The 27,639-nt window shown below is 40.5% G+C and overlaps 1 protein-coding gene across 1 annotated transcript in view; it reads right to left on the bottom strand.

Annotated features, from left to right (window-relative positions):
* Prkce (protein kinase C, epsilon) overlaps positions 1-27,639 on the bottom strand; it is a 435,536-nt gene that overhangs the window by 61,632 nt on the left and 346,265 nt on the right. Inside the window, exon 13 of the mRNA XM_013017906.1 lies at positions 26,645-26,799. Within this exon, the coding sequence (XP_012873360.1) occupies positions 26,645-26,799 (155 nt within the window). The remainder of the gene's footprint in view (positions 1-26,644; positions 26,800-27,639) is intronic.

Genomic DNA, 27,639 nt, shown 5'->3' with positions numbered 1-27,639 from the left:
GAAGAGTACGGACAAGCATATGGACCAAGCACCTTCCTGGCAGACAGAGGATGGCTATAGGCAGTAATTCTGTCAACACAGACCAAACCCAGCACAATTAAATGTCCCATCTGACGTCAGGTGAGGAAGGATGGAGAGCAGGGATGCGGCGGGATAGGATGGGGAAACACACACTCTTGCGGGTAGTTGTTCTAAGGTGTCATCCATATCAGATTCCCTCAGTAGCTACCCGTTCTCCTTTCCAATCATCTTATTTTATTGAAACTAGAATAAAAGCTATCAGGTCATGCCCACCAAGCTGTATATGATGCAGTCACAAGATGTTTTAGGCAAAAATCCTATGGATTGTACTTATAAAGAAGCTTATGCTACCAGCTCTATGAGAAGTTCCAAAAAGTTCCAAAAAGTTTAAGTGTGGTGGCATGCATCTGTATAGTCCCAGACACTTTATTCATAGTCCCTTTGAGAGGTACTTTGGCTCATCTGTGAAGGAGGGTTCACAGTCCCTAATTTTTCAGTGCAAACAATTTAGTTGGGAATGCAACACTCCCCAAAGCAAACTACTATAAGATTGAACAAACACCACATCACCATCCGTGCTTCCATATCCCTTAAGCCACTGGGCAAAGGTTCATTTGCCTTTTATTTATTTATTTATTTATTGTCCATTGTGGGGCTTGAACTCTGGGCCTGGGCGCTGTCCCTCAGCTCTTCAGCTCAAGGCGAGCACTCTACCACTTAAGCTACAGCGCCACTTCCGGTTTTCTGGTGGTTTATTGGAGATAGGAGTCTCACGGTCTCTCCTGCCTGGGCTGGCTTTGAACCGCAATTCTCAGATCTCAGCCTCCTGAGTAGCTAGGATTACAGGCATGAGCTACCAGCGCCGGGCTTCATTTGCCTTTTAAAGAAATGTTATTCCAATCTTCCTGCTCCTATAAGATCATAAAGCAAATTTTTTCTATCACTTTAGGCCTTTGGCAAATAGGAACTGCAATGTCTTAATAGTAAAGCATTTTTTTGTTTGTCTTATATTGAAAAGACAAAACAGAGATGGAGAATCACGCATACAGATAAAAGAAAAGAAGGCAAAGGTGGGAACATACTCTCTAAGTTGAGTCCCCCAATCCCTGGATACTCTCCAAGATGAGTGCTAATTAGAGGGGAAAATGGTCTGTGTCTGGTTTCAACTAGATTCTAACTATAGCTCTGAATCTTGCTCACATCTAAAACACTAATTTATAATTCTCTCTCTCTCTCTCTCTCTCTCTCTCTCACACACACACACACACACATACACAAAGCAAACAAAAAACGTGGTGGCTTTGAAGTGAGCAATGATGTACATGAAAATATGACATGTATCTCCTCAAGGGCTAGAAACCATGTTGTATACACACAAGCTTTCTCTTAGGCAATAAATGGTTCCCTATTGGAGAATATTGGGGAATCTGCAGGAAAATAGGATTCTGGGTTCTTCACACTTACTGGCTTGTTCTTCTTACCATGTGTTTAGTGACCCAACTCTTCGGCCATGATTGGCCAGGCAGAAATTTTTTGCTGATGACATGGGTTTTATAATATGGGCATTTTTTTTTGTGCCCACTATATCAGGCTTTTCAGATTCTCACCAAGCATACTGACCTCACCCACTTCTCAGAAACTTACGAAGTGTGGAAAGCAGCATCTTCCTGGGGAAGCATCTGAGTCCCAGATAACAGGATGAGCTGAGAGACTTGACTGTGCTCAGCTGCTGACCTGTGGAACACTACTCCCCTGCCACCTTTTCCGATTAGAAGCTGTTAGCACCCAGAACGGAGGCTTGAGCTACACTTTGGTCGAGGAGGGATTCTGGTGAAGCACGTTCCAGCAGCATGATCCCTGTGGGGAGATCGCTTAGGATTGTCTGGAAGCCTTTTGTGAAATGGCATGTCCTAGGCAACCTAGATAACAGACAGAATTTCCTAGCATCTTCCATAATACATCATTTCAAAAAGAAGGAACCCTAAATATTTTTAATATTTCCTCTAATCTCTGCCTTTTTCTTGGCTTAGGTAATCTAGAAAATAGCTCTAATTCTCTCTCTAGATGAATATAATATATAGGTATGCATGTATACACTTGTATGTATACAAACACACATTTCAAGCTCATGTCAGAATCATAAGGCATAACAATGGAACTCTCATAAAGGAAGAAAAAGTTAGATTCTCCTAGAAGTTTAGCTTGGACTCTGAGAGGCTAATATTGTTTCTAGTCATGTTGGTGAGGTGATGTCCAGCCTCTGGGAAAATCACAGCCTTGACTTAGAAAAATCATAACAAAGCCCCTGACCACAGGAAACTAAAACAGACACAGAAATTTCCTCATAAGGCAGGCCAAGCTCTGCACATATCCGCCATTCTTGTGAACCAGAGCCAAATACTTGAAGATTCTTCTCTAAGTATCTTTTGCCTGCTTGTCTGGGCCCAAAGGCCCAGCCTGGTTGTTGTTCAGACATTAAAAAAATGTCTGGGGAATAAAGAAAAAGGCAATGATTCATTCCTATTAAACCAAAGCTGTAAATCCAGTAAACAAAACAAGGGCATATATATATATATATATGAAAAAAATTAGTAAAGGAAAATAAATAACTAGTAACATCTAGAATCTTCTAGAAAACTGCAGTGGTTGAAATATAGTGAGGCATCTGGGGTCACCACGACCGTTAAGACTGAGGCTATACTCCTCGGAGGTCCAGTGCTTTGTGGTGGATTAGAGAAGGGTGTCTGCTGTCACGTTGTCCCCATTGCTTTCATCACTCAGGAAATGTTGTTTACTTGGAAGCTGACCCACCCAGGGCTGAGAGGGCACAAGCCAGAAATTAGTGCCATCTTCTTTCCCATGGCCAACTCCGTGGTTGATAATACTCTGTACAGATTTACTTCTGTGGTTTGGGACCTTTTCTTTGCTAATGTTTAAGTCCTTATATGCAACCTCTCCCTTCATCTGGTCCAAATGTTCCCACCACTTTCCAGCTTAAAAGGGGAGATTGAGTCGCAGGGAGAATCTTGTTCAGAGGAAGAGATGTGACAACTTGATAGCCATAATAGCATCTGTGAAGAGACCGCCTCAAGGCCAGAGATTTGTTAAGTGACAGCCCACTATCCAATATAAGGGTGTTTGACTTCCAAGTTCTGCATTGAACTGTAGATTATAGAAACTACAAAGAAAGAATACAGGTTCATAGTAAACAACTACAAAAAATATTGAGAACTACACTGGTACTTATTTAGGGTAATTATTCCCAAGCTCGATGCAGTGATGGGATTGGAATGTCGAAGTCAGTTATGAGCTCTATAAAATAATTAGGTAGTTCTACTACAGTAATTATAGCATATGACTAATAACCTAGCAAGCCAATGCTGACCTCAATCTTAGGATGCACCCTTCTATTTATGCCTCAAAGCCTCCTCGTGAGAGTGGAACCCAGACTATATGTCAGAGATTATCCAACACATTTTTCACATTTTAACAAATTTGAAATTAGATGGCTCTTCTAATTATAACAGACACTTTTTTAAGTGGAAAAAGAGCAGAAAAGGGCAGGGGGAGAAGAAAGAAACAACAAATATAATATGTAAATAAAAATTAAGAATAGAAATTAATCCTAATATCCCACTTTTGTTAATGCCAGTTGAAAGACACATATGTCAGGGTGGATATAAACCAATTGGCAAACAACAACAAAATAATCCCAGAAGATCCATATGTTGCTTATATAACCTATATGTTATTTGCAAGAAACTCATATTAAAACTATAAGGATACATACAAGTTAAAAGTAAAAAAAAGAAAGAAATGCCATAGTAATATGAGTGAAAGAAAGTTAGCCAGGTACTTGTGGCTCACGCCTGTAATCCTAGCTACTCAGGAGGCTGAGATCTGAGGATCTCAGTTCAAAGCCAGCCCAGGCAGGAAAGTCTGTGAGACACTTATCTCCAATTAACCACCAGAAAACCAGAAGTGGCACTATGGCTCAAGTGGTAGAGCACTAGCCTTGAGCTGAAGAGCTGAGGGACAGTGCCCAGGCCCAGAGTTCAAGCCCCATGACTGACAGAGAAAAAAGAAAGGTAACTGGGAGGAAATAGCTTCCTTTTTCTAAAAGAAAGTCAGATTGCCTATATTAATTTCAAACAAAGTAGACTTAAGATGAAACTGGAGGATATTGTATAAAGTGAAAAAGTCAGATACAGAAAGACTAGTATTACATGTTTTCTCTCATATGTGGAAGTTAAAAAGAAAAAGAAATTGACTTTAATCTAGAATAGTAATTAGGAAAGGTGGGGATAGGGGTGTCGGGAGGCTAGATTTGATTGGCATACTGTATCCATGCACTCACACATCACACTGTATCCCATTAACATGTACAATTAATACACACTAATAAACTAGAGCAAGGAATATTACCAGGCATAATGAGGGCATTATGTAATGATTAGGAGGTCATTTATTTGACCTCAACATCCTAAATAGGCACCCATCTAAGAACAGAGTCAAACTTATAGAATGAATAGAACTCAAAACCACAGTAGGATACATATCACATCCACTTTAATAAATAATAAAGAAGACAGATAATAACAAGTGGTTGGTTTTATTGTTTTTCTGTTGTTTTCCTGTTTTAAATTTCATTAATTTTGCTTAACCTTGGTTTAGGTTTAAATTCATCTTTCACTTCTTAAAGCCTACTTTATTGTTTTAAATTTTTTCTTATACTTTATAAAACCTCACTGTACACAGTTTTCACTGTATTTTGCTAATTTTGATAGGCTACATTTTTACTTTCATTTAGTTCAAAATATCTTAAACTTTTCTTCAGTCTTTCTTTTGTTGTAGATCCTGGGGCTTGAACTCAGAGCCTGGGCACTGTCCTGCGCTCTTCTGCTCAAGGCTAGCACTTTACTACTGTGAGCCAAGCTCTACTTCCTTCATTCTCTTTCATTGACACTTCATGATTTAGGAATGTTTTGTCTGGGAGTTTGCAGCTATTTTTCTCTTATTAATGTTTAATTTAACTCTATTATAGTCTGGGAAAATTCTTTATTTTTTTCTTTGACAGTTAATTCTTTTAAATATAAAAGTGTGTGTGTGTGTGTGTGTGTGTGTGTGTGTGTGTGTGTGTATACTCATACCAAGCCAGCCCTAAGGCTTGAATTCTGAGTTTAGCTGCTGTCCCTTAGGGGTAGGCTAGCTCTCTACCACTTGAGCCACAACTCTACTTTTGGCTTTTTGATGGTTAATTGGAGATAAGAGTCCCACAGACTTTCCTACCCTGCTGGCTTTAAATTGAATCATCAGATCTCAGACTCCTAAGTAGCTAGGATTACAGGTGTGAGCTGCTAGTGCTAGACTAGCAAATGTAAAATTTTGTGTGTGTGTGTGTATGAGAGAGAGAGAAAGAGAGAGAGAGAGACCAAGATACACTGTATTTTAATGAATATGCATGTAAGCATAAGAACAACATGTATTCTAGTGTTGTTGTGTAGCGTATTTTATAAATTCCCATTAGATCAAGTTGGTTTACAGATCAGTTCTAGTTGGCTACAGCCATACTGATTTTCTGTGTTTGAATTATCACTGGGTGAGGGCATTTATTCATTTCACTTTTCAGTTTGGCCAGCCTTTTCCTAACAGTTTGTTGAAAATCATTCATATACCATGCAATTTATCCATTTAGAATATACATATCAGCCAGGCACCAGTGGCTTACACCTGTCATGTTAGATACTTGGGAGGCTGAGAATGAGAAGATAAGTGTTCCAGGCTAGCCCAGGCAGAAAAGTTCACAAGACCTCTTTTTTATTGTGTGCCAGTCCTGTAGCTTAAACTCAGGACCTGAGCACTGACCCTGAGCTTTTTTTCCCTTTTGTATTGCTATCTTGAAGGTAGTTTCTTGCTTATATGCTCAAGACAACATAGGCTTGAACTCTTGTTCTTGTGCTTCCCTCGGTTGCTTTATTACTATTTCAATGTTTATATGATCAAGATCAGGTACCTTTTACATTTCTAATATTGGTAACTAATGCCTTCTCTCTTTTTATTTTCTTGGCTTGCTAGACTAGAGGCTTATCAATATCACTGATCTTATCCAACTACATTCAAGATAACAATACAAAAGTGATGGGAAGTGTAGTTCAACTGGTACAGTGCCTGCTTAGCAGGCCTGAAAGTCTGCAGTTCAGCCAAAGACATCCCCCCCTTTCCCCCCTCCCCCTGCCATAAGATCTATAAAGAGTAATGAAGGAATATTAAGAAGAATTCTATGTTCACACGTTTGATAACTAAATGAAACAGAGCAATTCCTTGAGAGACTAATTCTCAAGACTTACCACAGGGACAAAGATTCTCTGAATAGGCTCATAAAGATTGAATAAATAATCAATAACCTTCCAAGAAAAGGAAGTATAAAAATCAGACCTTTTCACTGGTAGATTCTGCTGTACACTTAAGGGAAAAATGATTCTTCACAATCTATTTAAGAATAGAGGAGAAAGAGTATACTTCTTAACTCACTCTGTGATGCTAACATTATCTAATCTAAAATCAGGGATGGAGAGATTGTAAACACAAAAACAAAATTAGCAAATACAATGATATATAAATACAAGTCAGCTTTACAACCAAGTGGGATTTATTCTAGGTTGTTTCAACACTTGAAAATCAATGTTTTCCCTATGTTAATAGGCTAAACAGGAAAAACCATCAATTATAACAATTAATATAATTGATATATTTGATGCAGAAAAAGCATCTAAGAAAATCTAATAGCCATTCATGATAGAAATTCCCAGTCAACTAGAAATGGAGGGGGAACTTCCTCACAGAGAACATCTTCAAAAAGCTAATGTCATACTTTATGGCAAGAATCTGGGATGCTTTCCCAGATCAAGAACAGGACAAAAATGTCCTCTCCCACCAATGCTATTCAACAACGTACTAGATGTCCTAGTTAGTGTGATAAAACAAGAAAGGAAATAAAAAATATATAGACTGAGATGGAATTAATACTCTTTCTGTTCACTGAAAACAGAGCTAATTGTACAGAAAATCTGAAATAACAAAGCAAAGAATTCTTAGAATTAATAACACAGTATAGAAAGCTTATAGGATACAGGATTAATATATAAAAGTTAACTTTATGTGTGCATATGTGTGTTATATATATGTGTATACATATACTAGCAATAAAAATTGAACCTTGAAATTAAAAGAAAAAAAAAGTTTTGTTTTTTGTTTTTTGCCAGTTGTGGGGCCTGAACTCTGGGCCTGGGCACTGTCCCTCAGCTTTTCAGCTCAAGCTAGAGCTCTACCACTTGAGCTACAGCGCCACTTCCGGCTTTTTCTGCTTAGGTGGTACTAAGGTATCGAACCCAGGGCCTTATGCATGCAAGGCAAGCACTCTACCACTGAGCCACCTTCCCAGCCCCCAAAACATGCTATTTTGATAACACATAAGAAATATCAGGTAAAAACTTAAGAAATCTAAACAATGCATGGACTTAATGATACCGAATCATTATCAGTAGATCAATTATGACAAACATACTACTCTAACATAAGATGTTGTATTAGACTATTCGTCATGGTGTCAAATATCCAAGAGAAGAAAAAATTACAAGGAGGGATTCATTTTGACTCATGGAGCTTTCAGTCTAAAGACAGTTGGGTCCATTGCTTTGGGCCTAAGATGAGACAGAATATATTGGTGGCAGAGTCTGCTCATGTGATGGCAGCCAAGAAGAAGAGCTAGAAACAGAAAGCGGCTAGAGCATGATGTAGCCTTCAAAGATGTACCTCCACTGACCTTCTTTAACCAGATCCCACCTCCTACAGTTCTGCAGCCCACCTACCTCCATTCAAATACTGAGTCTATCAAGAGATTAAACCAATGAATAGGTCAGAGTTTTCATGGTCTAATCATCTCTGGAAATACACTTACATAAACACTCAGAGGTGTGCTTTACCAGTCTTCTAGGTGTCTTTAAATGCAATCAAGTTGGCAATCTAGATTACCTAACACAGATATTCATAATAGAGTAAGCTGGGTGTGACTTATATGACAACTTTCTGCACCCTTTGTCACTTTTCTATAAATCTAAACATAATAAAATTATGTTTATTCTAAAAATAAACATAAAAGCACTGGTAAATCTTAAAACTAAAACCATCTTTAATTGATCAAGATATGGCATTTTACCCACTCTGACAAGGTACCAATTCCAAGCCTGGAATTGCATAGTAACAGTGCAGGACAAGCAGCATACTAAATACTTTTTGTCTTCTCAGAAATTTCTAAAATGAATTCTGAAAATAATTTCGGTGGAAAATGTACTCAAGTGCTACACTGGTAAATGTCTAATGATGGCTCTTCAGTGTGTGTGTGGGGATGCTCCGTCAGCAGTGTTTACTGAATTCCATCGTATAAATATTCCCATAATGACTGACACAGAATTGGGAAGAGGTCCATACAATCCGTTTCTCCGCTGGGCACTGTGGCTTACTTACCCCAGCCCACAAGAACAGATTGCAAAAGCTTCAAGAATTTTGTGAGCTGGTTGTTAAATGTGAGTAGCTCAAAACTGGCCCTTGGAAGAATATATATTCTAAAGAAATCAACAAAGGCTATCAATCAAGTTTGTTTTGTTTTGAGAGCTAGTTTATCAGGACACATCATTAAAACACCAGTCTTGACTTCCATTTCTGTCTTTGTCACTAGGAAACTAAGTGATCTTGGATAAATCTCTGCATTCGTTTATCGATTAAAGATGGAGTAGCTAAGCTCCCACATTTTCTATTGGGGCCGGAATACATTCTCAGAGTCCTCTTACTTGGCCACTTCCCTCTTGGGAAAGGTAACTTTCCACAGACCTCCACATACCCAGAGCTTTCCCTGACTTTCTCCAGATTAGCTGAGATATCTCTCCTTGATAAATTGTCCTGGAAGTGCTCTGTATTTTCCTTATCATAACGCTTATCTGTTTTTATTGTTATTGCTTGTTTCATTGTCTGCCAACTCCACCCAAACTCAAGTGCCCAAAGGGCAGAGGCTATATGTTTATTTTCCTTACCAGGGTAGATGAAGGCAAGTACCTGGCACAAGAAGGCAACCTTAAAGCCATTGCTGATCACTCATATGAGTGTCTGCTGAAACCCACTGTGCTGCAGACCACAGACAGGTTTTTGTAATCATGTTTCAACAACCAAGAAATCTTCAAACACGTGATTTTTGCATGAGTTGATTTCCCAAAAGAGGGAAAATTTCATCGCTTCTTCTAAGTGGGAGTTGCCACATGGCTGTGGGATTCTCAGCCACAACAGGACCGTGACTTTCCCAGCAAGCATTCCTACCCCCAGTGGTCACATGATTGGTTGTAGCCTCGCAAGGGAGTACTGCTCATCAAAAGAATAAATACTTCACTTGGCAGCATTAGAGCCTTATTAAAATGATGTGTCTTGACTAAGAAGGAGGGAGGACTGTGGATACAGTGTATAGAGAGAATGTGTACCTGTTGGTTTGATATAGAAAGGGCTAAGCATGGGCTACATGCCAGCAAAGTCCTATGTTCAAAGAATTCATAGGAATTGTGGGCCATGATCTCTAAACTCCACTAAGACTACTTGGTAACTCTTTCTATTGGATTCTGTTACCCTCTAGGGCTTAAATGAGATTACATTTTTAGACATCCATTTTGTGGATTCTGTTTGAGGCATTCATAGAGCAGACAATCTTAGAATCACAGAGCTAGATCATCCAATCAGGCCATCATATTGTGTGGGTAAATAAACTGAAGTCCAGTGAAGAGCAATAGTTTGCCTAAGACTACCAACTAAGAGATTTATTAGAGTTTTGGCCCAATTTCTAGCCTAGTATTCTTTTTCCAGCAGGAATTGAACAATTAGACAGTATCAGCAATAAAGAGACATATGGAATGAGGTAGTACACACCAAAAAGAGGCTGGCGGGGGTGGGGGGGGTGAGGGGGAAGTTTGCTGAATGAAAAATGTCCATGAAAAATATGTGTCCTGATGGCCAAATATATTTAAGAGAATTCCTCCCCTCCCTGGGGATTTACTCAATAAATTTGAATAGATTGGCCAATAAATCAACAGCCATTGGACAAAACTCTCTATTTATCATAATCTATGGAAACCCTGTTGGATCATTTAATCAAGAAATAGTCTCAATACAGTGTGAGAAATGCTATAAAATAATGTAGCAAACGTGATAGTAACAGGAATAAATAATGACTAATTGTGCTGGGAAAGGCCAGAGGAAATGAGCAGAAGCAAAATCTTAAAGGATGAGGAGGAGCTGGCAAATAACAATTAAACAAACTAACACCCTGGTATTCCAGGAAAAGGCATGATATTCTTAAGTCAAAGCTCAGCATGGTGGAAACAGGTTGTGTTGAGATTGTTACTGTTCAAGTGTACACTGTGCCTAGCGTGTCAGAGGGCAACAGATGTGACTCAGTGACAGGCAGGGGTCATGTTGTAGTGTCGAAGGAAACCTGTGTGCAAATCCAAATCAAAGTCAGTAAGAGCTGGAGCTCATGGATGGCACTCATGGGCTTAAATATTCCCTTGAGATGATGCAACCTTGTTATAGGCTTCTGATCAATTGCATGACTCAATTCTTTGCTTTATGGGAATTAATTGGCCAGGAATGATAGGAAAGAGACCCGGAGGCAGAGAGAGAGAGAGAGACAGAGAGAGAGAGAGAGAGAGAGAGCGCACAAAACACCAGCCTGAGAATGTCAGCCAAGCAAGTAAGTCAAGCAAGTACAAGGCCCTGAGTTCAAGCCCTGTGATAGCAGCCCAAACCAAAACAGAACAAAATAAAAACACCAGCTTTAATCCTTCAGCCTTGTTAGCTCATAACCAAAGAAAGAAACAAAGCCAACTAAGTGTGATCTGTACTGCCTCCACTCAGTGCAGTCTGCAGCCTCTCTCCTCTGTCAACCTTATCTTCTGACCTCCCTCTACTCTCTCCCAGTACCACCTGCAGCCCAAGCCATCTCAAAACAAACAGCCAACTAGAAGGTTCACAGAGCCAGCCTCAAACTTTCACACAGGAGTCTTGCTTACTGCCGTAAAGCCACTGATTGTTTTCTAAAACAATTCCCATTTTTAGTAGCTCAATCATTAGCCAAAGGCACTAAAGAAACAAAATCTTCTGACTCAACCTTGGAGAATTCAGTCCCTACTACTGAATACATTTCAGTAATACTTGTTCCAAGATTTCTACTTTCTACAGAACATTGCATACTCATAAAATAGAAGTAATACACAACTATCAAATTCCCTTTCACAGGACAGGTCAGAGCCTGAATGTAGCCTTTGTTTGTGAAACTCTACCCAAAAAAGGTGCTTTCTTCAGTCTGCCTACTGGCAGGATGTAACCATGGTGTAATTTCTGAGATGGGCAAAGTGACTTAGCTATATTTAGTGAGCATCTAGTTTGTACTAGATACAGCTCTAATTGCTTCAAATGCACGAACTCATTGATTCTTACAATATCTCTGCAGGAGGAGATAGTATTACCAATTTACAGATGCACACTCTGAGGGTTATGGAAGTTCTTTCCCAAGGTCATATATCTCAGTGAGCCTAGGACACAGAATTTGTGTTTAGGGCTTGTGAAATTGTATGCTTCAGTACTACACTATGGCAGGTGCTAATGGAAATCCAAAAGTAGATCACAGATGCCCTGATCATTTTTTCCCCTATAAACACACATTTCTAGTTGAAAAAAAAAAAAGACAGTTGATACCATCTAGAGATGGGGCTTACTTTCTCTGCCATTACAGTACAAAAAGGCAGGAACATATTTAAGGTAAACAGTTTATTTGAAAGTGAAAGGGAAGCCATGAAAGAAGGGGGTGGAAGGGGGGAATTAGCAGACTCTGGGAAGCTGGAGGGGATCGCTCATCACCCCTGGAGGAAAAAATCTGACTTCTTTGTCCTGCCCCCTAGATATTTCCTCCCTAGTCTCCTCCCTCTTGGGGTAATGTATCTTTGGTTTGATTTGTTAAGCAGTGGTCTCTCACTGCCAAAAGCCTTTCTGATTGGATGTAAGCTCTTGTCTAGTTGGACCCCTCCCATCCTCAAAACCAAGTGACAGTGGGAAAGCAAAATTGGGAGGGCTTGCCTTCTGCTTTTACATCTGGTCTAAGCACACATGCTACATTGGAATCTTCTGTCCCAGATCCACCAGGAACAAGAAAGGCGATTTATCCCCCTCTCCCTGCTTTTACTCCTCCCCCAACCCCAGTCCATGTGAAAGTTTGTCCCAGCCATCTTTTTCTATCCCTAACTGGGATCAGATACCCTTCATTCACTCATCTAGATTTAATCAAGACTCTCCCTTTGGTTCCAAACTTCTTATTTGCTCTGAACCTCTGTGAAGAAGGAATCACCTCTTCTGCCCAGGCTGGCCTGGAAGCACAATCCTCTTATCACAGCTTCACACATAGCTAGGGGTGACAGGGGAGTGAGTGACTCTGTGCCCAGCTACAAGTTCCAGCTACAGGTTGAGAAGAGGTCAAGTTCTTCCCCAGGCTGGCAAAAAAAAAAAAAAAAAGATGACAGCTACTTGTCTTTCAAGTATCTAAGATCACAGATGTGAGCCACTAGTGTTATCTTAAGTTACCTCTCTAAAGACTCTGTTTGCAAAGAGAGTCATATTTTGAGTACCAGGCATTAGAACCTCAACATATGAATTTGGGTGATAGGGACACAATTCAACCCATACACCCTGACTCTGATACCTGATGTTCTCCATCCATCCAACTCGTATCTCCAGGACCTACCAGGTGCCAAGGACTGCACAAAGCACCTCTGCTAATGTTTGTCATATAGTTTTTTTATTATTTTTTTAAACAGTCCAAGGAGGTTTGCATTATAATTCCCATGGTGCAGGAAGAAACTACAGTATAAATAGTCTGATTAACCTTCCCAGAGAGACACAACAAAGACCAGGCCAACCCAGAGTTCAGTTCCAGTTCTCTGACCCCAAACTCAGTGCTTTCCAAGTACAACTTTGCTTTCAGTACCAAACTGGGACTGGTAGCTATAGGGACAGGGTGACCTGATGGTGGCAGAGAAGAAGATGGGATTAGGTGAGAGCTCCTTGTTTGGAAAGATGAGAAATCCTGTTCATGACAGCAGCTACATCGTAGGGTTAGTGCTGGTGCTCTGGTCACGGTTGTTATCAACTGATTAGTTATTAATTTTATTAGTGTTGATATTGTTGACTTCTGGATAAAAACAGCAGATTGGATACTTACTACTATTTTTCTCTCCTTCCCCAAATTACACTGAGAAGAAACACAATTTTAGAAGCTAGAAAGCAGAGCAATGAGTAGCCACTGATTTAATAGACCTGAGAAAGATGAATCCTAAGCCAACCGTGGGGAAAGTTAAGAAACTACAAACTTATACTGCAGAATTTCACTCCATATTCCCAAGTTCAAGAGTAAGCACTAAGTTGCCTCAAGAGATGAGAACTATGTGGAGAAAGAGAGAAAAAATCAAGAACTTAGAATGAAAAGCAGTTATAAACCCACATTCACTAGGTAAATCACTCCTCTCTGCCCAGAAGATTATTCTCAGCAGAAGAGAAACCGGGTCACTAGACCTGGACCAGGTGACACCAGGGTTCAGAACTGGAACAAAGAGAATTAAACAAAGGCATGTACTCTGGAGGCAGGTCCTCTAGCCGTTTATAATTTGGCTTCTACAGGGCTGGCTATCAGAACTTCTCCCTTCAGGGAGGACTTTGGAATAGTCTTCTCAGAGCAGTCAAAGCTATTTAGGAGGGAAAGACTGAAAGAATTCAGACAGATTAGTCTACAGAGTTGATTAATCCAGTAGGCAAATTATAGTTTCAGAAAGTGAAAATAGAAGAGAAAAAAATCATTAAGGAAACAAACTACATTTTCCAGAACTGAAGGACATGAACAGATCTATCTAGGGTTCAGTGCAATGGATAAGACTAGACTGACATCATGTCATTATTTATTTTGAGAATAATAGAGTCAGAAAGCTTGAACACATTTGTGGATAAAGAAATAGGTTCATATGAAGGATCAAGAATCAAAATGGCGTTAGCTTTTTTTCTTAATAACAATAGTAGAAGTTTGGAGATAATAGAATGATATGTTTGAATCTGAGAGATACTGCTTTCTAATCTAGAATTCTATGCCCAGACAAGTCTTCAGTGATTGAAGATAAAACAGATCTTAAGAGCAGATTCCGACAATTCATTTTCCAACACTGTTCTCAGATTTAATGAATCCAGTGAGTATATCAAGAAAGAGGAAGAAGCCAGACACTGGGGGCTCATGGGTGTAAGTCTAGCTACTCAGTAAGCTGAGATCCAAGGATCTCAGTTCAAAGCTAGCCTTGGAGGACAAATCAGAAAGACTCTTATCTAGAGCCAGAAGTGGAGGTGTGGCTTAAGTGGTAGAGTGGTAGAGCAAAAATAGCCACGTAAGAGTTCAAGCCCCAGTATGGGCACTAAAAAAAGAGATTTTTTTAAAGTTTAAAAAAAAAGAGGAAGGAAGGAATGAAGGAAGGAGAAAAAGAGAGGATAGAGAGAGGGAGAGAGGGACTGAGGGAGGGAGGGAGAGAGGGAGAAATGAGATACTGAGATACTGGAAACATGAATTTCATTATAGAAGAGCCAGAAAAGGGGATCCCAGGAGGCCCTTCTGCAGCTGGCATAGAGAGCCACATAGAAGGCTCCATAGAATTTGTCCAAGAATCTGAAATTGACAGAACCCTAATGACTTCCAACTAGCTAAATGGATTATGTCTACACTGTGTACAATCAGTGGTTGAACTAATAACAACTAAGATATAATGATTAATGCTGGGGAAAATAGACCAAAAGAATGCATGGCAAAGAAACTCTAGCATACTACAAGACTCAGTTCCAAAGAGTAATTTAGAGTCATAATAATGTATGCAGTATGTATTCTAATGACAGCAAACTATACTAATAGGCTGTGGAGTAGGGGTCATGGATAACAAAATCATCATCTTTCATAATGGAAAGCCATAAGTTAATGCCTAAAATACAAAAACAAAAGTAACAATATAAACATCATTTAGAAAGACAAAGGAGAGCCATCCTAAAAGAAAAGAGTTCTAAATGTCTGTTTCTCTGGAAGGGAAATGGGAAAAGGTAGGGTATAAAATGGCTCTATTCCTCTAACCACCTCAGAACTGTGACTCTTTATCTATATTTATAGAATAACACAGGAGCTTTATACTATTTCACTGTGTAAACGTGGGTGAGCTGTGGCCCAACTTTCATTTCCAACTTCCATATCTACAAAATGCTACAGTTGGATTTCAACGTCTTAAAGGCCCTCCTGCCTTCAGGATTCTTGCTACAGTAGCTGATAGCTTCTCATTAGAAACTTAGTCCATGGATCTTCAGCAATTTATATGAAAATATCATTTTCTATAATGAGAGGGGAAAGCTAAGGGCTAAGAATAATGCTCTGTGGAGAAAATGATGGCCAGGTTCTTTGGTGACTTTCTAGAATCCTACAAGCCTGGGAAGGCAAAGGGACTGGATCATGGTACCTTTGCTTCCTTTATAAATGAGGCTCTATAAATCTTAGAGCTACTAGTTATTAGGTTAGGTTTAACTAGAAGCCTTCCAGTCAGGACATCCCTCAACTGTGCCAATGGCGTAAGAGGATTGCCGGATCAAGGCACTTACATCCACCCCACTTTAGGTGGAAGGCCAGACCTAGGTTTATATCAAAGCTTCCTTTGCATTTTCCCAGGGAGATTTGAATTTTCAGGGTGAGCACAGCTAACTTATTGGCAATCTAGGAAGACTGACTCTGGAAACTATGATGATGGCAAGTCAAAGGCAGGCACTGGTGGCTCACGCCTGTAATCCTAGCTATTCAGGAGGCTGAGATCTGAGAATCACGGTTCAAAGCCAGCCCGCAAAGGAAAGTCCGTGAGACACTTATCCCCAATAAACCACTAAGAAAACTGCAAGTGGCACAGTGGTTCAAGTGGTAGAGTGCTAAATCCGAACTGAAAAGCTGAGGGACAGCATTCAGGCCCAGAGTTCAAACTCCATGACTGACAAAAAAAAAAAAAAAAAGAATGGCAAGTCAGCCCTGTGCCAATGGCTCATTCCTATAATCCCAGCTACTCTGAAAGCTGTGATCTGAATATCCCCATTCAAAGCCAACTCTGGAAGAAAAGTCTATGACACCCCTATCTCCAATTAACCAGCAAAAGGCCAGATGTGGAGATGTGGCTCAAATGGCAAAGTACCAGTCTTGAGCAAAAAGCTAAGGGGCAGTGCATAGGGTCTGAATTCAAGCCCAGCACTGTCTTCTCCCCTAAAAAAAAACAACAGAAAAAAAGAATAAAAGTAGGAAAGCTTTACTTAAAATTTCACCTTTTGGCAGACAAAGAGCAAATTTAGATAGCAAATATTGATTATTCATCATATTTTTTTATAAATAAAATGGCCCATTCTCTACTGTGCTCATATTCTCTATACATTCTGACTTCCTTCCATTAATGATTCTCAACTTCCTCACAGAGGAGAGAAGGGAGGTGGTGTGTCTCAACTCAAATGGAGACTAGCCACAAAAGGGTTCCATACTTGCTGAAAATTTCTCAATAAGGATTCTCTGGAAACATTAAGCTAACTCTTGGGCAATAAAGTTGATGACCAGGAAAGTGACCTCAAGCCTTTCTTTATTGCTTACATTTTTGTCTTTTGACTATTACTTTTATTATTTTTTAAAAGTTAAATTTTATCAGAAGGAAGGACAAAAGGGGGTGAGAAGGAATTTATTCTTCTAACGTGATTCCAAAATCCCTTTTGGAGTCGGAGCTGAATACAAGATATCCATTTTTTTTCAATATAAAAAAGTCAATTCAAAGAATAATGAGATTAGCTACACTTTACTGTGTGGAAGGCATATTCAAAATCATTTAGAACCATAAACTCAGTAAATCCTTACAGATTTATAAAATGGTAAAACTATTAGTCTCACATACAAATAAATGCACTGAGCAGAAAAGAGTAAGAACTCCAACCAAATTCTACCTAGGTATAAGAGAGTAACTGAACACATTTTGCCATCTTGGGCATCCTCTCACCCCTCACATCCTCTTACCTGGTAGATTAGTGCGTGCAAAAGAGAGGTCCCCTTTTAGAATAAGATTTTCAAGCACACAGATAAATATATATATAAGTATATATAAGAATATAAGTATATATTTTCAAGTACATGTATATTTGCTCAAATATATGTATATATTTCTTCAAATACCTATGTGTACATACATATACATATACATACACACACACATACTAGTTGCCTGTGAAATATATTTTTGTAAATAATACTCAGTTTTCTAAATCATGTATTTGGTGCTATTTGTCTTGGATCCCCTGGGAGCACTTTTTATCTCCACCTTAAATTCTATAATTTTCTCTGCATGTCTTGAAGTAAAGAGAACAGTAATCACCAGTATGCATTTCTCTTTTTCTCTTTTTTATTTTGTGTGCCAGTACTGGGGCTTGAACTCAAGGCCTTATGCTCTTGCTTGATTTTTCCATTTAAGGCTGGTACGCTACCAGTTGAGTCACATCTCCTTCTCACTTTTTGCTGGTTAACTAGAGATAGGAGTCTCATAGACTTTTCTGTCCAAGCTGCTTTTGAACTGAGATCTCAGCTTATGAGTAGCTAGGATTACAGGTGGAAGCCACCAATGCCTAACTACCATTGTTTGTTGGTTTTTGTTTTGTTTTTAAGATCTCTATCACTTTATTCTATATTGAAGCTTTAAATCAATGTTTATTTGTATGTTTCTCCACTGGAACAGAGCTTAATAAACTGTCAAGTTGTGAGCTAGAATGTTTTCTTGCACCAGTGTTGGCTAGTTAAGAAAACAAGTAAAACCAAGTAAATTTGATATTTGAAACTTAAAGAATATTTATTCTTTTTTCTAATATTTTTTATCTTAAAGATACTGTACAGAGGGGTTACAATTACATGAGTAAGGTAATGAGTACATTTCCTATCGAGCATTGTTACTACCTCCTTTGTTTTTCCCCTACCATCCCTTCCCTTCCCACCTCCCTAACTCCTCTCCCTCTCAAATTGTAAAGTTCGTTTTCAACATAGTGTCTTGTACATCTCGTTATTACACTGAGTCAACCTGTATCCTTATTTCAGTATTTTTGTTATTCCTCTTCTCCTCCCCAAATTAGAAAAATGTATATACAAGATGCAGGGCACGGGAATCAAATTCAGTAACAACAGGGATTATACCATGGAGGAAGAACATAAAAAAGAAACAAAAAACAATCCACACAATAGATTAAAAGTACATTAAAAAACAACAGCAACAAAGATAAAAACCTCTTGTGTCTCTATTTTGGGGTTCATTTCACTTAATTCATCATCAATTCGTTTCATTCATCTTATATGGTCATATGTACATAGATTTTGACCTTTTCTGCTTGTTCTAGACATATACTAGTTATTGCAAATAAGAGAAACCACAGGACATATGTTTCTTTGGGCCTGGCTTACTTCACTTAATGTAATTTTTTCCAAGTCTTTCCATTTCTTTACAAATGGGGCAGTGTCATTCTTTCTGATGTAGGCATAGAATTAAACTGTATATTTTCTTGATCCATTCATTTACCGAGGGACATCTGGGTTGGTTCCATATCTTAGCTATGGTAAATAATGCTGTGATAAACATAGTTGTGGGGGTAGCTTTGGTATGGCCTTGTTTGTGATCATTTGGGTAAATGCCCAGAAGTAGGATTGCTGGGTCATAGGGGAGCTCTATGTGGAGTCTTTTGAGGGACCTCCATACTGCTTTCCAAAGTTATTGAACAAGTTTACACTCCCACCAACAATGCAGTAGCGTTCCCTTTTGACCACATCCCCTCCAGCATCTGTTATTATTAGATTTCTTGATTATAGCCATTCTAACTGGGGTGAGGTGGAATCTCAATGTTGTTTTGATTTGTATTTCTTTTATGGCTAGAGAAGTTGCGCATTTTTTCGTGTATCTATTGGCTATTCTTATTTCTTCAGAGAAGTTTCTCTTTAAGTCTTTAGCCCACTTATTAATGGGTGGTTGTTTCTTTGAGGATTTGTTGTTGTTGGATTTGATTTTTTGAGTTCTAAGTATATTTTTGATATAAGGCCCTCGTCTGTGAAGATCTTGTCTAGTGAAGATCTTCTCCAGATTCATGTGTTTTCTATTGATCTTGCTAGCTATGTACTTTGTCATGCAGAAACTCTGCAGTTTCATGCAATCCCATTTGTCCAACCTTTCTTTGATTTGTTATGTTTCTGGATCTTTATTAAGAAAAATTTGGCCTGTGCCAAGGAGCCCTAGAGTTTCTCCTATTCCTTCCTGTAATGTTTTCAGGGTGTCTGCTTTAACTTTGAGGTTTTCATCCATTTGGAGTTGATTCTGGTGCAGGGTGATATATAAGGATCTAGCTTTAGTTTTCTACAGGTGTTTAACCAATAAGAATACTTATTCTTATAGGAACAGCTTCTGGTGAGTTGAAATTGTGTGTGTGTGTGTGTGTGTGTGTGTGTGTGTGTGTGTGTATGTGTGTGTGTGTTTCTATTAGGGACCCTGTTAACTAAAGTTTTTGTCTCCTAGCACATAGGTTTTGTCTTTTCTCTATGGTTTTGTTGCAAGCAGATTAAAAGCATGAAAATGAGGGTTGTGTTTTCCTGAGTACAGAGCCATTGTCAGTTTATTCCTTCTTGGTGTATTCGGATTTTACAGGAAATCTGTTTGTGAAGATCAAGCAGAGTTCATGTGTCCTTCTGACTGAGATGTGAGAGTATTAATTATGGATCCCATAGTATTGTTTCTATCCTATTTCCAATCTACATTGGTGCTCATTTGCCAAAGCTTTTAAGCATTTAAAAAATACCCACCACCTCGGGGCTGGGAAGGTGGCTCAGTGGTAGAGCACTTGCCTTGTATGCCTGAGGCCCTGGGTTCGATTCCTCAGCACCACATAAGCAAAAAGAAAAAAAGCTGGAAGTGGTGCTGTGGCTCAAGTGGTAGAGTGCTAGCCTTGAGCTGAAGAGCTGAGGGACAGAGCCCAGGCCCAGAGTTCAGGCCCCACGACCGGACCCCCCCCAAAAAAAACCCACCACCAACAACAAAGACTCTTGCAGGGTTGGCATGGTTCAGGTAATAGGGCCCCTGCCAATGAGCACAAAGTGTCAGATACTGAGTTTGAGTCCTGATCTACCATACACACACACACACACACACACACACACACACATTGCCAGAAAGACCATTGCTAGAGCCATGGCAAGGATTGTAAATATTAGACTCCATAGTCTAATATTGGTCCATATTAGATATGTTCTAAATATTAGATTTCCAGTTATTACCATAGGAGATGATGAGATTCAGTTAGGACATCCTCACCTGTGCCATTGGTAAGGGATGTGACCCCAAAGATCAGGCATACTCATCCTCATCACTGGCAGGAAGGGTAGACTAATATTTCGATCATAATTTGTTTTACAAATTGAACTACTAAGTATCCCTGGCTTCTGAACTGTAAGAGAAGAACATGCATTCTTATCTTCGAATGTCCCAGCTTGCCACCCATCCCTGAAGCAGATCACGGTCTTCCTCTTCTCACTCATGTCATGTGGACAGAGGAGCCTAGATCCCTGAGATTCATCTGCTGCCATTTCACAGGTAAGAACCCTGAGCACAATCTAGAGGAGGTAGAAGTTTCTTTAATCAGCTTTGGCTAGAAGGCGTCCCTTTAAAACTTCTTACAGTGAGTGAGCGGTGAGGAAGGGAAGTAGACATTTTTAAACTTTAGTGGTGCTGAGGATCAAACCAATATGGCCACTGTACCATAAACAGTCTTTCACTGAGCAATACCCCCAGCACAAGAAGATCATTTCAAAGAAATGGGAAGAGTAGAAATATGGTGATCAAATGCTTTATATTTTTTGTCAGTTGTGGGGATTGAACTCGGGGCCTGGGCACTGTTCCTGAGCTTTTGAGCCCAAGGCTAGCACTCTACCACTTTGAGCCACAGCACCACTGCCAGTTTTCTGGTAGTTAATTGGAGATAAGAGTCTCATGGACTTTCTTGCCCTAGCTGGCTTTGAATCATGATTCTCATATCTCAACCTCTTGAGTAGCTAGGATTATAGGTGTAAGTTACTGGCTGAAATGCTTTTTTCTGTCATAGGCACACCCACAGGGCACACAGAGACAGTGCCTATCATTGATTGAGATGGGGATGCTGACGCCAAGAGGGATCAAGAGGAAAAGGAGGCTTGAGCTGCTTATTACCTGCGAACCACTGACTACTAATGATGACCAAACTCATGCTGGCCTATTCAGGGTAGTATGTATACAAATTCTAGTAGAAGAGCTGGAAAATTCAATCTTACCTTCAGCAATCAAATTTATGATCTAAAACCTAGTCTTGCCAGTTCTCCAAAAGAGCCCTTTATCACACACACACACACACACACACACACACACACACAATCACAATCACAATCACTATCACATAAAACACTGTCTCCAGCTTCAGAATAGTGAGAAGCAAATAAACATGAACAGTCATATAACCCGTATCATGTCCAGAGTGCTTCTGCAGGTAGCTTGGAATAAAAGCCACAGGAGAGAGGCAAATCCTATGGTCCTCATGAGTTGTAAGGAAAGAGATAAGGAGGAACCAAGTGCCCTGCAGAGTCGAGGGGGAGAATGTCTATGTTGTGTATTTTCTAGGAGTATAACCCTATGAAGAAGCACGTCCATGGGCTGGAGGGCTACAGAGAAGCACAGAGCAGAACAAATGTAAAGTGAACACCAACTATAAGCAAGGGTTATCTTAGAGCACCCAGGTGAGAATTCTCACGTGCAGCTCTCCATTACAGAACAACATCAGAAGCCAAAGTACAAGGGTAGCAAAGAGGACCTGCTCAACGCACATGCAGAGATGACGTGTTACTTAGTAGAAGCACAATCTCCCAATAGGCTGGTTTGTCTGAGAAAGCTGCTCAAAGCTGGAGCACATGGGAGAGTCCTGGAGGCAGAATAGAATTTTTTTCTAGTACCCAAATCACCCTAAAAAAAATCACATAGACTGCTGAGCCTTACATCAATCTATGATGAATAGCTCTCTGAGTATTAACTGGAATCTGCTTGCTGTTACTAGGATGAAACACACACAAATTGATGAAGGGTGACCAGCAATATCATCCCATTTCAGCAATGATCAACTCCCAGTCATTCTTTTCTCAGCTATATACCTATCTCTTCCAGTATTATGGAACTTGCATTTTTATTTTAATTGAGGCTTCTGATATAATCAGATTCACTTTAGTGTGTTCTGGGAACCATGGATCAACACAAGGGTCGGTGGGAACAAAGGCCTAGAGAAATGGAAGAGCTTGGTATCTGAGGTAAAGTATCAGATAATCTAGAGTAATTAGAGGGTGGGATATGTGGCTAAGAGAAATGCTGTGAAGGGTCAAAACTTCATCAGGGGCCACCAGGGCCCTGTGAGCAAATGTTTTATGTCTTATGTGAGAGGCACTGTGTGGTTGGCTTGAGTGTTTGTCCTGTCATTGTAATGGGGACTGTTAAGAGGTAGTTAGGGCTCAGCCTTCACCAATGGCTTAATGTCATTATTACAGGAGGGAGTATGCTCTCACAGCTCCAACCCCACCCCTCCTCTCCCTCCACCACTGTGCCCTTGGGCCATATGATACCTCCCACAAATTTTACAATGTGGCAAGCATGCCCTCCTCAGCTGTCAGCATCTAGATCTTGGATTTCCAGAACTGTGAGTTGATAAACATCTCTATGTTATGTTAGTCAGTCTCAGGTATTCTGTGATAGCAGCACAAAATGAAGATACATGAAGACTTCCTCTGGATGGAGAATACATCCTTTCTTGGTGCTGCAGCAACCTACACAGCTAGACTGGGGCTGGCTACTGTTCCCACCCACCACCTGCACCTTTTACTTTATGCTGCACCCAAACCACAGAGCCATGTACACTGCAGTTTGAGGATGAGACAACAAGAAGTTTTAGATCATGGAGCGGTCTGGGTTTTATCTTATAGGGGCTAAAGAATGATAAGAAGAGGACATATAATAATCTGCCTTAAAAGAATGCTGAGCAGCAATGGGGAGGGGGAGAAAGAGGACAGACTAGGGGGTGGAAAACCAAGAGGCAGTAAGTGAATCAGTTAGGAAACTGCTATTAAGCAGCCAAGGAAGGAAGGAAGGAAGTCTTAAAAGGTCAGACTTCAAGAGGAAGAGCTCATTTTGGGGCTGGGTACATAGATATGAAAGTCAACGGCACATAGGACTCATTTTAAGTCATGGAACAATTGAAACTGCGCAGAGAGATTACATAGGGCAAGAATAAAGAGGAATGCAGGCCTTAAGGAAACTAGAATTTAGAGAACGGGGCCAATGAAGAAAGGAGCCTGTTTGGGTAAGATATAGACAGGATATAGAAATGGTCAGGTAGATGGCAAGAAGAAAGAGATGGACAGAGAGGCAGAGAGAGGCAGAGAGGCAGAGAGAGAGAGAGAGGGAGGGAGAGAGAGAGAGAAACGAGAATGACTCACATACTCATATAAGCCAGTGGAGCCAAAGTAGTTACAGGCATTGCGAGAGGAAGCAGAAACACAAAAGAAGGTCAAGCACCTAGGTCAGTACCTGGAATATCAGGCTAAGAGTCTGTAGCTGGAGTCTGAAAAGCTAGGGCAAGACGTGTCATGGTAAACAGGAGTTGATCAGGTGATCAGTCATTACATTTCCTAGGGTTGTCATGGCCTTTATTCTTTTTTTTTTTTATTGTGAAAATACTGTACAGAGGGGTTACAATTACATGGGCAAGATAATGAGTACATTGCCTCCTCCTTAGTTTCCCCTTCCATCCCTTCCCATCTCCCACCTACTCCCCCCCACCCCCACCCCAGCCAAAGTTGTAAAGTTCGTTTTCTTTGAAATAACGATTTGTACATCTCATTGTTGCAATGGGTCCACCTGTATCCCTATTTAAACGATTTTTTCCCCTTCCCCTCCATTTCTTACATTTGCAACTGTGTCCCTCTAGTAAAATGTGAGTGACTCTCCCTACTCTAACAGAGATGGTGTAGGGAAGACATCCATCCCAAGAATCACAGTTGTTCTTGTCACTGGCCACTAACCAGACACCAGGTACTTCCTTGTAACTCGATCAACTTTTCAACTGTAGTTTGTTCGCCAGCAACTGCTGACAGGAGGCGCCTATCAGCACTGACTAGGCCCGGAGGCAGTATGGCCAGAGGCAGTTGGATATAGAGAAGGGGCAAGGGGAGGGCACAAGCACAGAAAAGCTGGGCCACGTCGTGAGTGTAAGGACTCATCAAACCATAATGAGTTTAAGTCACAAAAATACCATGGAAAGTAAAGAAGGTAAATCTCAGTGGGCCTGCTATGATCTCAGGATCTCTCTCTCATGTAAGGAGACCCTGTGATCTACCACTGATCAATAGAACAAGACAAAGGGGATAAGGAATTTCTTTTTTGGTCAGTTGTGGGGCCTGAACTCTGGGCCTGGGCTCTGTTCCTCAGCTCTTCAGCTCAAGGCTAGCGCTCTACCACTTGAGCCACAGAGCCACTTCTGGCTTTTTCTACTTGTGCGGTGCTGAGGAATCGAATGTAGGGACTCATGCATGCAAGGCAAGCACTCTACCACTGAGCCACCTAGGGAATTTTTTTTTTTTGAGACAGGGTCCCTGGGCTCACATGATTCTCCTACCTCAACCTCCTGAAGTAAATGTGATCATAGGTATATATCACTCACCACACCCAGAATGGGCACCAAGATCTCATAGATATAATGAAGTCTCTCAATCATTTGCTTTGAGTTTAACCAAAAAGGACATTATTTTGATGGGCCTGATTAGAGCCCATGAAAAGGTCCAGGTCCTCCCTGAGATTAGAGACTTGAAGGAAGAAAACTCTTCTGCTAGCCTTGAGCCAGTCGTGTGCATTCTAAAGCTCTGAAGACAAGGATACTGCCATCAGCACAGAAGCTTGGAAAAGGAACCCAGTCTTCAAATGGGCAGGCAGCCTGGCTATCCATCCACCCCAGCCTGGGGGACACAGGTGAGATATACCTGTCCTCTCCAGCCACAGAAGCTGCAAGGTACAAAGTAGGGCATTGTTTTAAACCTTTAAGCCTGTGATGATGGGCTATACAGCAATAGAAAGCACTGACTTGGGCCTCCTCAATACAGGCCATGACAGCAGGCTAAAAATCATGGGCTTTGCCATATGGCCTGTAAGGGAACCACTGACTACATTTTCCTTGCTTTAGGGAGCTAAGAAATAGTAGGAAGAACAGAAGCATGAGATGAGTTTGACTAGAGCCCTCCAAAGAACAGCTAGACATGATTTTCTTTGCTCCCAGACGCATATCATATATGCTTAGGCAAGTGACTAAGTGCTAGGTTAAATCAAGCTAGCCACTCTTCCACCCAATTAAAAAGAAAAAAAAAAAAGAGGGGAGCGAAGACCAAGTCAGTGATTCAAAACCTAGCCAGAAACTAGTGGCTCATGCTTGTCATCCTAGCTATTTAAGAAGCTGAGATCTGAGGGTTGAGGTTCAAAGCCAGGATGGGCAGGAAAGTCCATGAGATTCTTATCTATAACTAACCACCATAAAGCCAGTAAGTGTGGTTCAAGTAATAGAGTGCCAGGCTTGAGTGAAAAGGCCAAGCGATAGTACTTAGGCCTTGAGTTCAAGCCTCAGTACCAGAACAAAAAAAGAAATGAAAAACCTGAAGGAACCTCAGTATTCCTGTGGCTAATTATAAATATTTACTTCTCCCAGAATTCCAGAATTCCTGACCTCACAGAAAAGACTACGTAAATAGTCCTACTCTCTTACTGGAAAATGTGTGTGTGTGTGTGTGTGTGTGTGTGTGTGTGTTTCTTGGAAGGGGATTGAGCAGTAATAAAAAAACTAAGGGATCTGAAAAAAGTCACTTCCTGTTGGATAATGTCTAGTTCCCACTCCCCACCCCCCACTCTAGATCCTAACCCCCAAGACCTCCAAGCAACTCCTCCTTCCCCGATTCTATCAGTTAGAGCAACTAAGCCAAACAAACTCAGGAAGTGGCAGAAGATCGGAAAGGGGGAGGAAGTCCAGGGCACAGAAGGAAGAAGTCAAGAGAATGCCCTGATCTTCAAGGAAGAGGGTGGGGAAAGAGAACGAAATGAAGGTTGCCCCAAGGTCGCTCGGCGCCAAGCCTTTAAATGTCATGCTTGAGCTTTAAATCAAAACTGGCACAAACAGTTGGTCAAATCTCCCGGGGCCATTCAAATATTAACATTCATGATGATAAACAGCCCACCAAAAAAGTTCCTCTGTAAGCAAATTGGAACAAACAACTAAGCTAAAACGGGTTGCTGAGAGACCAGTTGGGCAAAAGCCAAAGGCAGTTTAAGTGTCTGGGGATGTTTTTATTATTATTGGTTTTTTACTGTCAAAGGAGAGAAGAGGCTACCTGTATATCACTCCATGTTGGTGAAGGAACATGAGGGCAGACGTGACCTCTGCAGCATAGAACCGTGATCGAGGCTCATCGAATTTGCGGGAACGTTGAATCTGGAACATGAGGTCTCCACCATTTACATATTCCATGACGAAAAAGAGGCGGTCCTGAAAGGAGAGAAGAAAATGACACTGAGGTCACTTCATTACAACTGTCTCCACAGGCCAGCATCTTGTGGCCTGATCTAAGATAGTCACAAGTGAACCTAAAGGAATGCCCAAAGGTGAGTGGATGCTGGTAGCACATGATCCAGCAAGGAGACAAAGGGATGATTCACACAAATGAGGTGTCATGTGTTATTTCAAAGCAGCTCTCTTCTTTTTGTGGATATCAGCTTGCTCTAGTGGAAGAAGCCTGAATTGACACAATGGAGAACTGAATTATGGCTCTGGACAAAACTCTTCCTTTATGGAGATGCTAAGTACTTTTACATGTGTGATTAAATAATGGTTCTCCAAATAAATCACACATAACCTTGGATGTGTAAATGTTACCTTATAGGGCAAAAAAAGATTGTGCAGATGTGATTAATTTCAAGATCTGAGAAGAAGAGAATGGGTTGGCTACCAGGGTGGGCTTTAAATGCAATCACAAGTGTCTTCATAAGAGGTGGGGGGAAGAGAAGAAGAAGCAATGTGACCCAAAAAGCAGAGATTAAAGTATTGTAGCCATAAACCAAAGAGAAGCAAGAAAATACAAGAAACAGTGAGCTTGAACTCAGGTCCTAGGCACAGTCCTTTAGCTTTATCTGCTAGCTTTTTCTGCTCAAGACTAGTGCTCTATCAGGTCAACCACAGCACCACTTCTGCCTTCTTTTGCTAGTTAATTGGAGATAGGAGCCGCATGGACTTTGAACTGTGTCCCTCAGATCTCAGCCTCCTGAGTAGCTAAGGTTACAAGTGAGCCACTGGTGCTCAGCTAGCACAGTTCCTTGATTATTATTTTGT

The sequence above is a fragment of the Dipodomys ordii genome, unplaced genomic scaffold, assembly GCF_000151885.1.
Source record: "Dipodomys ordii isolate 6190 unplaced genomic scaffold, Dord_2.0 Scaffold37, whole genome shotgun sequence".
NCBI lineage: Eukaryota > Metazoa > Chordata > Mammalia > Rodentia > Heteromyidae > Dipodomys > Dipodomys ordii.
Note: the sequence above shows the minus strand (reverse complement) of the source record. Positions and strands in the feature narration are given on the sequence as shown.